The sequence below is a fragment of the Colias philodice genome, chromosome 24 (genome assembly GCF_061535455.1).
Source record: "Colias philodice isolate Cphi_HAF_F1 chromosome 24, ilColPhil1 Martin Lab GWU primary, whole genome shotgun sequence".
Taxonomy (NCBI): Eukaryota; Metazoa; Arthropoda; class Insecta; order Lepidoptera; family Pieridae; genus Colias; species Colias philodice.
The window spans coordinates 3043984-3056306 of NC_143109.1; the positions used below are offsets into that span (position 1 = coordinate 3043984).

Below are 12323 nucleotides of genomic sequence, written 5' to 3' on the forward strand. Positions count from 1 at the left end.
AATAAGTCCGCTATTGACAATATATCCCGAAAATTTTGTTGATCTAGCATAATCCAAACCCAAGTTATGAGGGTTCAAAAAAACGTCGAAGCGCTTCGAGAAAAGGTAGGTAATGCCCGTGCGCGTAGTCGCATGGCTCGTCTTGGCGGGGGCACTACCGTGCCCCCAGATAACTGACGTGAATTTTAAATCCAAGTCTTTGTAAATTGTCCGAATATGCTAAAAGCAGTAAACATTTATATTTATTCGTTTTATTATCCGTTTCCTTTTATAAACCTCCCTTTCCATTATTCATCATTAGGTGGACATCTGCACTAAAGGCGGTTACACACCTCTACACATCGCCAGCCACTACGGGCAGGCCAACATGGTGCGCTATCTTCTGGAGAGTGGCGCATCAATAAAGGCTCAGACTTCTCATGGGTATGCAATGATAGACTAATAAAAATATGAATAACGTAATTTTAGTGGCTTGTTATAAAGAAACTAGCGGTCCGCCCCGGCTTCGCCCGTGGTACATATTTACGTTTTCTCTACATAAAAACCATCCTCGTACTTCAAGGAATATAATAAAAAAAGAATTATCGAAATCGGTTCAGCCGTTCTCGAGTTATGCGCTTACCAACACATTTTACGATTCATTTTTATATATAAGAAGATTAATATACATTATATTTTATTGTTGTATCCCACAAATAAAATAACATATTATACCTAATTTCATCCGCATAGATAGCGATATCGTTACAGTGAAAAGTCTACTATAGGTCGGACTATAGGTTTAATTTTTAATCACATGATAATCACCTTTACCCCGTCCCGCACTACGGCCTTTTTTTTTTTTTGTTTTAGTGGGGAAATCTTTCATAGATACCCACGGCCTCCGGGGGAGGGGCCGTGGGTTATGTCGGATTCCTACCGACCAAAACCCCACTGTGTTCCGTCAAGACGCATATTGGTAGAATTCCTCCATGACCCCCGCACTACGGCTTGCTCGAACTTTATACCTACTATTTTCTGTAGATTGACACTTTTAAAAATTCGTTATATCTTTTGAATGGAATATCCAATTCTTTTCATTTAAAAAGTATTTTGCTGGTATTGAAACAGTCTATAATAAAACATCATTTAATGGGATAAGGATTAATATATGTGTATCGATAACATGGTTTGATTACTGTCGGCACTTCTATTTACTTTGAAAACGTAAAAAAGTTGTTGTAGTAACATAACTACTGAAGATGGACATATGGTATCGCGGACTTTCTTGTAGATATTGATCCATTCTATAATACCGTAGAACATTTTTTTGTTCTATCTTCAATAGATTCCGCAGCGCACGCGATGACAGATTTTTTATTGAGGATTTTTTTACACCTTGGGTTACATTATTGCATTTTTGGTAAGGATCTCTAATTTTTTTGAAAATGCAATATAGCCTATGTTGCTCAGTAAAGATGCAGCTTTCTAATGGTGAAAGAATTTTTGAAATCGGTCCAGTAGTTTTTGCGTGAAAACCATACATACATACATACATACTTACAAACTTTTCCTCTTTATAATATTAGTATAGATGATAATATGACGATGATATGATTTTTTAAACGAAAAAAAGATTTTCTTTATAATATGCAAACTTTTCTTGGTAATTCAAAATATTGAAAACATTTTTTTTTGTACAGTTATACTGCCTTGCATCACGCCGCGCAGCAAGGCCACATTAACATCGTCAATATCTTATTGGAGCACAAAGCTGACGCTAATGCTACTACTGTGGTGAGTAGATTTTTCTTAAAGAATAGGTAGAATATAAGAGGGATTTGAAAGAAGAAAGAAATCATTTAGGTACCTATATCACGACGCATTCGGATGTTTTAATAACGTCATGTGAACAGTGAACATCACAGACATAGATAGACTACGCAAGTACCGCGATCTGTATGAAAACCAAGCGTGTCATATTTTTTGTACTGACCTTGACGCGTTATGACGTCACGAGCGCTTTTTAGTGATGGTAATTTCATTTTACGCTAAATCGATTAGGACGCCACTCGCGCGGCGATTCTAGTATCGTCCTATCCCATCGAAGTAAATCGAAAGAAATCAGATCAAACTAGATCTATGTCTAAGAGGTAATTAAATAAATGAATCGTAATCTAATAATAATGACTGTTGGATATATAAAAAGTACATAAAAAGCAAAGGATGCCTTTGAGACATAGCCCTCCAAAAACTTCCACAATTTCTCTTTCTGCGCAGACTCTCACACACTGTAAGTCTGACTCCAATTTAAGTACGACTACTTGTAAGCTGTCGGCACCAATGATATCAAGAGATCAGACGGCCAGTGATCCAAATATTACTATGCGAAAACGCAAAAGAGATACGGAGGATGAGATCTCTCGGTCAGAAATAATTGAAATGTTTTCTATTCTAAAAAACGAGCAGGAGCAAAAATTTACGGCTCTCATGAAAGAAATTAAATCTGGAATCAACAGCCATACGGAGCAAAATAAAGAAATATCCGCTTCAATTGAATTTCTATCGGTAAAGTATGATGAGATGATTTCTAAAATTGGAGTTCTAGAACAGGAGAAAGCCTCAGATCGAAAATATATACAGGCTTTGGAAGGTCGTCTGGAACAACTGGAACGTCATATCCGTAGTTCAAGTATCGAAATACGTAACGTGCCCAAAAAAGCCGTAGAATCGAAAGCAGATCTGATTGGCATTATATATAAAATGGGCAGTTCACTGAACGTGCCCGTACAAGAGACTGATATTCGTGATATATATCGCATAAATACAAATAATAAAAAGGATGTAAATCAACCTATTGTTGCAGAGTTCTCGAGCGTTCCACTCAGGGATAGGATAATAAGTTCTGTCAAAACATACAACAAGAAATATGCAGCAAGTAAATACAGTACTTCGAATTTAAAAATGGAAGGACCCGTTAAGCCTATTTTTGTGTCGGAAAGTTTGACTTTTAAAACTAAGAAAGTATTTTACATGGCTAGAGAATATGCAAAAAATTATGGATACAGACACTGTTGGACGTCTCGAGGAAAGATTTACTTAAGGAGAGCTGAAGGTACACCTCTCATAAAGATTAATAATGAGGATGATATAGAGAACCTTAAGTCTAAGTGACTAGTTTTAAGTTTTTCTTATATTTTTAAATGTTGTTGCATGTTATTTAATTATCAAAACGTTAAACCTTTATTTAAATTTAAATTTGTAATCAGAAAGCGCATTAAATATTTAAACATTACCTATCATTACATTACATTTACACACAACACACACACGATGATAGTTCCTTTGCGACAAAATAAAAAAATTCAGATATTAATATTTATTAATAATAATATTTGTTATACCACCTGTCCGATCATGTTATATTTGTCGGGTTACAAAAACTGCTTACGCTTACGACGATTAATAATATTCCTTTTGTTTTTATACATTTTAATAAAAATCTTGCACTATATTAATATACACCTAAATAATGGATAATGACTATATCACAACAGAAGTAGATAATTCAAATAAAATAGAGTGTTTTTTGGTTAGCGATACAAATGACTGTCAATCTCTTCTGAAATCTGATAACAGCGATAAAGCTTCTTTTTATGTTTTAACTGTTAACATCAGAAGCATTAATTGTAATTTTGACTTATTTCTGGCATTTATTTCTACCCTAGAACTAACTATAGACATTTTTGTTTTAACTGAATGTTGGACTAGTATTGTAAATCCACCTCCTAATTTGGATAATTATCAAGTTTTTTGGACGAAAAATAGTTTAAATCAAAATGACGGGGTGGTTGTATACGTCCGTCAAGGAATCAAGGCGTCGGCTTACGAACCCTTATTTTCGGAGGGAAACTGTTTAGTTGTTAATATTGTGCCCGACTATACTATAATATGTTCATATCGACCTCCGTCATTTAGAAATACATCAAAATTTCTGGAATCTCTTGATACTACTTTAAAAACTATCACTTCTAAAAATATTATATTTACAGGCGATATTAATATTGATACATTGTCTAGTACTTTGGCAACAGCAACTCAAACGTATCTGAATCTGTTAGCCATGCATGGCCTAATTCAAGGAATTAATATACCAACAAGATTGACATCATGTCTCGATCACTTCATGATTAAATGCCAAAATGTCTGGAAAACACTTGTCTTTGAACAAATATTGACAGACCATTCACCTATTCTGCTATGTATTTCTGGAGTAAATATTAAAAGATGCTTTGCAGAAAACAAAACGTACCATAAAACAACAATGGATTTTATTGGTATGGAAAAATCATTATCGAAGGAAACATGGCAGGAGTTATATGAAATTAGTGATGCAAATGTTGCTGCTGATTTGATGATACAAAAACTCTCGTCCTTTATAATTCAACATACCCAAACAAAAATAGTAAACAGGAAGCTAAAACCTTTGAAACCTTGGATTACTGTAGGCGTAGTTAGGTCGATAAGGAAGAGGAACAAATTACACATGAAGGTTAAAAAGGCACCAGATAATATAAATCTTAGAGATAGGTATATTAAATATAGAAATGTCTGCAATAGTATTATAAAATCACTTAAAAGGGAATATTATAAGGATCAACTTCTCAAAAGTAAAGGAAATATTAAAAAAACATGGCAAATAATTAAAGATGTCTGCAATTTGTCAAAACGAAAAGATCCTTCTAGAGAACTTCTACGAACAGATAACAACCCGATCGGGTCATTGAACAATGTTAACGCATATTTTACCTCCGTTGGTAGCTCGCTGGCAAATCTTACTCTGCAAAAATTAAACACGACACAATATGAACTCTCTGCCCACTGTAAAAAATCAAATTCACCACTCAATTCCATGTCGCTTCTCCCCACTGACCCAGTTGAAGTGAGAAATGTTATTCTCAGCCTAAAACCCCATAGCGCTCCTGGCTGGGATAATATTCCCGCTAATATACTTATAAAATTTGTAAATTTTCTAGCCGAACCCTTTTGTTTTTTGTGCAATTTAAGTCTGGAAACTGGAGTGTTTCCATCAGCCTTTAAAAGAGCCATTGTTAGCCCAATTTATAAAAGTGGAGATAAAACCAATCCAACAAATTATAGACCCATTTCTTTAATTTCAACACTATCTAAAGTCCTAGAGAAACTTGTGAAAAAAAGATTAATGAGGTTTCTGGAGAGCAACAATATTCTCAGCGTCAACCAGTTTGGCTTTAGAGAACGAACTTCAACTGAAGATGCAGTCCTGTCACTGAGTTCAAAAATTGTTCATTACCTAGACAATGGGTACAAGTGTTTAGGAGTTTTTCTCGATCTGCAAAAGGCATTCGACACAGTATCCATTCCCATCCTTCTGAAAAAGCTGGAGAATGTAGGCATAAGGGGAATCACGCTTGATTGGTTCTCTGACTACTTATTGGGTAGAAGGCAGTCTGTAAAGGTAGAGGGCCATGAAAGTGACTGTCTAGAATGCACATATGGCGTCCCGCAAGGTAGTACTTTGGGACCTATCCTTTTTCTTGTTTATATCAACGAACTATGTGATATCACCTTACCTGGACTGGATCTTCTTATGTTTGCTGATGACACTGTTTTACTAGTTCATGAAAAGTCTAGGAGAACTGTGGCAGAGCTTGCTGAAAAATGTCTTTCTGTAGTGACCTGTTGGCTCGAAAATAGTCTGCTGTCAATAAATACTAGTAAAACTAAATACATGTGCTACAGTATGACATCTAAAGGTGCCGCAAGTCAAGACATGATTATTAAAATACATACCTTTCCATGTAACCGTAGTAATTATGTGGCCCCCTGCAATTGTTCCACACTCTCGCGGGTTAATACAATTAAATACCTAGGTGTTGAGATTGATGATAAATTTAATTGGACCTCACATATTTCAAAACTTACTTCAAGAATACGTCAGCTAATTTATATCTTTAATAATTTAAAATCTGTGGCAGAACAAAATCTAGTGATATCTACTTATAAAGCTTTGTGCGAATGTATTATAAGATATTGTATATGTGCTTGGGGTAATGCATCCAAATCCCTCCTTATATTAGTAGAGCGTGCTCAGAGAGCATTACTCAAAGTTTGTCTAAAACTTCCACGTAGTCACCCAACAACCGATGTATATAAAAAAGCCAATGTACTCAGTATAAGAAAGCTGTTCATTTTTGAAATCTTACGTCGCTACCATAAAAATGATGTTCCACACTTACCGGAAAGTAACAAACGTGTCGATCGGTGTCCGTTTCCTATAACAAAATCAAAATTCGCACAGAAACACTACAAAGTAGTTGCACCTCGACTATACAATAAAATTAATAAGGAAATTAAAATTAAAAAATTAAATAATCATAAAATAAAAAAATGTATACTTACGTGGCTAGAGAAGTTTGACTACGACGAAATTGAAACCTTGCTAGGATCTATATTTTAAGCGTGCTTAAAGAAAGGAAATAGAATAATAAATAAATATTATATTGATATACTTCACACATAAAAGCACATCTTACACGCAAACACACACACACACACACACACAAACACTCACACACACACACATACTCACACTCACACTGACACACACTCACACTCACTTACACATACACACACAAACATTAAAGCGCTTTCCACCTTTACTTGTAATTTTTAAAATTTTCTTTTGTATAACGTAGGTATACTGTTAAGAATTTAATGGGAGAAGCCACTGGCTCCTGAGACACAGTATTTAACTAATTCAGGAGCCTATGGATTCATATTTAAGCTGTACCTATTTATTTATGTCAATAAAGTTATTATTATTATTATTATTATTTGTAATCGATTACTAAATCGATTCAAGACAGAAAAATGATAATTACCATAGACAGAGGAATGATAAAATAAATTTATAAACCTTTTAATATTCTAACAAGTAAACTAATGTGCTTTAGCTTTTTCTTACATATGCCCATTGAGTTACCGTGTACTACGTACTAGAGAGGCCATCGAAAGAAAGTAATGAAACTGTCAATCAATCAATCTTTATGTCCCGTTGCGTCAATCCATTTTTCTTTTATGTTCGGGTTACTTGGAAAACTGAAAAAACAAACATAGTCTAAGCAATAAGGAGTTTTCTTAAAAAACTCCCAAGATGACACTTTAACTAATGGCGTCCATGTCATAATATTTATTTTTAGTACCTTTGTATTAAAATACTTAAAAGTTCTAGGTCAAGTCGTATTAAATGACAAAAAAAAATCTATGCCTTTTTTTCTGAAAAATTGCTCCTTCAAATTATCATTTTTCTGTTCGATTATAAAATCGATTAGAATCGAGAACTGTTGCATCAAATGAACATCACTAACCACAAAATTGGACAGAAAAATGAGAACAGAAAAATGAGAAGACGCTATTCATTGCTTGTTATCATACGACTCGATCTTTACCGTGCCAAGTAAAAGCCGCAATGTATTCCGAATCATTTCGTATGATTTGGTATCCGTGTTTGTCACGATCGTTTTCCACAGATATTCTTTATTTGATTTTAAAATAAATAGTGCATATTCTGATTAGAAAATTACTTACCGGTGGAAGGAAACATCTCTGCTAACTCGGCCACTCACAGCTGTGGAGTTTCTACAGTTTATAACGGCGTAATTCGGCATTTTACTTTATTCAGCTTCACGTCTTTCCTTGGCGAACTGCAAGCGCGGACTGAGTGTAGGCCAGCGTCAAGTAAGTTTCATAATCTTAGTTTGGACACGGGAAGTACATACACTCGCTTAGTCTATCTTGATACATGTCTGTGGTGAACATCATCGACCTTCTTTGTAAATCAAAACAAATTCAAATTTATTCATTTTTTCACAATGTTTATCTGGGGGCACGGCAGTGCCCCCGCCAAGTGGAGCAAAAAAAAGCGGCACGGCCGTACCATCCTTTTCTCGAAGCAATTCGGGCCTTTTTCGACCCCCTATAATTCGGTTGTGGATAAAGCAAGAAACCTGAATCTTCAGTAACTAATCCGGCATTGTATAAACACGGAATATTTAAAATTTCAGTCAATTTGAACCAGTAGTTTAAGAATGACAACTTGTTAAAGTTTCTAAATTTTGTCACTCACTGACTCACCGATCATCAAAAGTCCAAGGCACTTCTAGCAGACTTAGAAGCTTCATATTTGGAATACATATAGAGTTTAGTGTCTTAATCATGGGAAAACTTAAATATTTTGTAATTTCGGTCCAGTTTTCCAAATACACCAACTGCATCAATAACTTTGTAATCCCATATAAATATATGGGATTACAAAGTTATTTATGCAGTTGGTGGTTGGTGGTGGTATCAAAAAGAAAGGCTCTACAAAAAGAAGTGAGATCCCATCAAAAACATCCTGTAAAAAACCCAAGTCTCGCAGCTCAGTCTTTCTACCGTCAAAAGTTGTGAGATCCATGTAATACCAAGTCGGTTAATCTATTTAGTGTCTACTTGAAGGACCTTCTGTCTTAAGTTATTACATAAGTTATTATCATGCCAATATTAAAAATATTTAACGTTTTAAACAAATAGATCGACTTGGACATCGCATGAAAACAAAATGAATATTACAATATTATATTAGATTCTTTAGTCTCTCGCGCCTCACGCGATTGAAACTCTCGTTCCTGTTGGTCGCTGGCCCGTCGTGCTGTGTAGTGTGATACATACTAATAATCAAATCAAGCGATGTCCAAGTCGATCTATTTGTTTAAAACGTTAAATATTTTTAATATTGGCATGATAATAACTTATGTAATAACTTAAGACAGAAGGTCCTTCAAGTAGACACTAAATAGATTAACCGACTTGGTATTACATGGATCTCACAACTTTTGACGGTAGAAAGACAGCTGCAAGACTTGGGTTTTTTACAGGATGTTTTTGATGGGATACATAATTTAATACTAGGAAAACATGTGCGGGGTCAACCAGAGACCTCCTGTAGCAGAGAATATTCTTTCTTACTCATTACTTGAAACTTTTGTGTTGTTGAAAGTTAATTTTTCCTATTGAAGAAATATCCAATTACATTGCAATTAAATTATATATTATAACTATCCTCAATATAATTTTGAAGCTATAACAAAGAACTTTATACATTTGCAATTTGCATCTATCAATCACAATCATTTAAAAATATAACTAGGTAGGTACCTACTTAAGTTCTTTCTCAACCGATCTTTACTGTGGGGATGATGAATATTAAAAGTAAAGATATTAACGTACAGTACCTTGTTGATGTGTAAGTACCTGATGTGTACAAATAACCACACACTCACAATTTCAATAGTTTATTACTCCAGAGAGAAGAATAAAGGATATAATATTATATTGTACTACACACACTATACACTTTGAACGTAAAATATAAAACTTAAAACACTGACAATACATGAGCCGCATTCAATGGCTATCGAATTGTGTAAAACATGAAATATAACTTACCAGTTACCACTAAAATATTTTTGCCTACCCGCTGGATTACTGATATTTTTGTCGCGGTACGCATACAATGCAATATAAACCGCGACTATGTTATAAAATATTAAAGGAGAATGGCGAAACTAGACCTATAACTGTTACAGAAATCATACTATTTATATTTAAAATTCATTATTTATGTTAATTTAAATAATTATTTGTAAAATATTCAATTTAAGATTCAATTGGAAAACAAATCTTTGAAAAAAAAGTTCATGTGTTTACCGCGCGGTCTATAACAAGCAGATTGTCAGTGTTGTCAGGAGTAAAATAGTCGAATATATCAATTATTACGAATCGATGTTTATATTATTGTATTTTTAGTTTCATTGAATTCAAATGTAAATAACTCTGATGCAAAACACATTTTTTTAACACACATCTTAATTTATTTAGGTCATTCTATAAAACAAAAACATTTTTTACTTAATCAATAATTATTAATTAAACACTTGACCGTAATTTGAAGCTTACTTCATTGAGAAGGTACCTAGCTTTTTCCGCCTATTTTTCCCTCTCTTTCCGTTGTATGTATGCTATCTCTCTCGCACACCTCTCCACCAGGTGGCGGGGCGCACGATAATGTCGGGCGCTGGATGTTTTTCATTGGCGTCTAGCTTCCGCCGCGAGAAGGTTGTCTACAAGACTACAACCTTGGTGCTATTAAGTATTAAGTATTGCTTAAAGCAAGTGCTAAAAGTGTTAAAAAGTGTATCCCGTCGGATCGGTACAGTGAGTTATTTTTACATCTATTCTAATAATATTTTACTTAAAAATGAGTAAAAATCTTTAAAGTCAACGGTATAATCGTTGGACTTTATTTAAAATGCTGAGGTTTTTAATGAATCCTTCAGCAATAGTTTATTTTTCAATATGCTTAAATACTTAATAGCATGAATAAAGATATTTAAAATTAACGATACAACCGTTACATTTTACTTGAAATAGTAACTTTTCTTTTGAAATATTTCATTATGCAATATGTACTAATTAATATTTGAATTTTTAATACTGTGAGTAAAGCTATTTTAACGGTGTTACCGTTCGGCTTTACTCGAATCGTTAATATTACTTTTGTGATTATTTGATATTACTAGATATATCAAATACCCTCTCTTGTATATAGATATTTTTAATATTTTATTTCATTTTTAATAATGTGTTTTTATTACAAGGGTACAAGTGAATTTTTCGTGGAAAAATTACAATTAATACTTAGTATGGATATGAGCCAACTCAAAGCTTTACAGGCATACAATCCATTGCTACGACTTTATTACATTGTCGTTATCGCTAGGAACGGTTCGGAATTCCTATCATAGTTTATTACTAAAAATTATCGAACGAGATGAGTCAGCTCCAAGAAGTCACGACATGTCAGAACATGTTGTGATATTATTTTATAAATCGTACGGGAGTTACCGCTCAACTGAATAATGATGGAATTCGCTCATGTATAGTAGATACGTACCATGAATGTTCCACACATTCAAAACTATCCGTAGTCTATACGTGTCCTTTTATGAGTATTATTCTGATCCGTTTTTATGTGAAAATAGACATATTACACACGGCTAATTTGATTGAAAATTACGTTTCCTATGTTCAAATGATGCAACTTTTTTGTTAAAACGAGTAAGTACCAAAAATTTTACAATTAAATTCTTTGGTTTACTGAACTTGTGCTGAAAGGGTTATCGTATAATAATTATCGAGATATCTTAATATAAATTAGATTTAGATAAACTTATTTCAAATGATTTACAATTCACTTCTAACGTTTTAGAATAATATTATAAACTTGTACACCTTGACAAAAAGTAAAAAATTGCGGGTGAGTGGAGATTATTTTGTGCAATTAAATATAACGTCCTACGACGGTATGGTTGCGTTCGTAAGGAATGTTAACGGATATAAAGCAACTAAATGTTACATCGATTGCATGAACAAAAATAAATATGAATCGAAGTTCATTTTAAAATTTAGTGAATTGATTTGAATTATGAATTTATTAAATGTCGCTAACATTGGAAAATAAGTTAAAGGACCTTGTTAATTGCTATATTATTTAAATGATTATTTACTGCTATTTTTATATTAGCACTAAGGTGTATTCTTGCTCGAAGCAGAATACATAAATGTGGCCACTACTCCTCGCAGGAGTTAGCCAGGTCAAATTCACCCTCGCAGGGTGTCTCTTAAGCATTTTTTGGCAGGCCCTACTTATTTCTAGTTACAAACATCCCTCGCGCAGCTGTCGCTCGCAGGGAAATGGTGCAAATATATATCGGCCCTCGCGGGGCTTTGATTACAATCGTCCCTCACGGAAAAGATGGTGCGAATATATATCAGCCCTCGCGGGGCTTTGATTACAGCCGTCCCTCATGGAGAAATGGTGCAAATATATATCAGCCCTCGCGGGGCTTTGATTACAACAGTACCTCACGGAGACATGGTGCAAATATATATCAGCCTTCGCGGGGCTTTGATAACAACCGTCCCCACGGGGAAATGGTGCAAATATATATCAGCCCTCGCGGGGCTTTAATGGCGATTGGTGCAAATATACAAAGGATTGATCATTAAAATGATCATAGATATTTGCTTTTGTCAACGAGGACCCACGAAAGAAGTTTTGGATATGACCGTATCGGATCTTCACTCTTCTAAGGTAGGTAGAAAAAGGTTTTGAAATCTACTTCACAGTGGGCAGTATAGTAAATGACCTAATAAATACAATAAAGGTTAGATACGTCAAATAATGGGCGCATGAAATTGAT

At 34.2% G+C, this 12323-nt stretch overlaps 1 protein-coding gene across 1 annotated transcript in view; it reads left to right on the top strand.

The window, feature by feature from the left end:
* LOC149477656 (uncharacterized) overlaps positions 1-12323 on the top strand; it is a 78448-nt gene that overhangs the window by 22697 nt on the left and 43428 nt on the right. Inside the window, exons 16-17 of the mRNA XM_089710480.1 lie at positions 302-423; positions 1683-1776. Of these exons, the coding sequence (XP_089566606.1) occupies positions 302-423; positions 1683-1776 (216 nt within the window). The remainder of the gene's footprint in view (positions 1-301; positions 424-1682; positions 1777-12323) is intronic.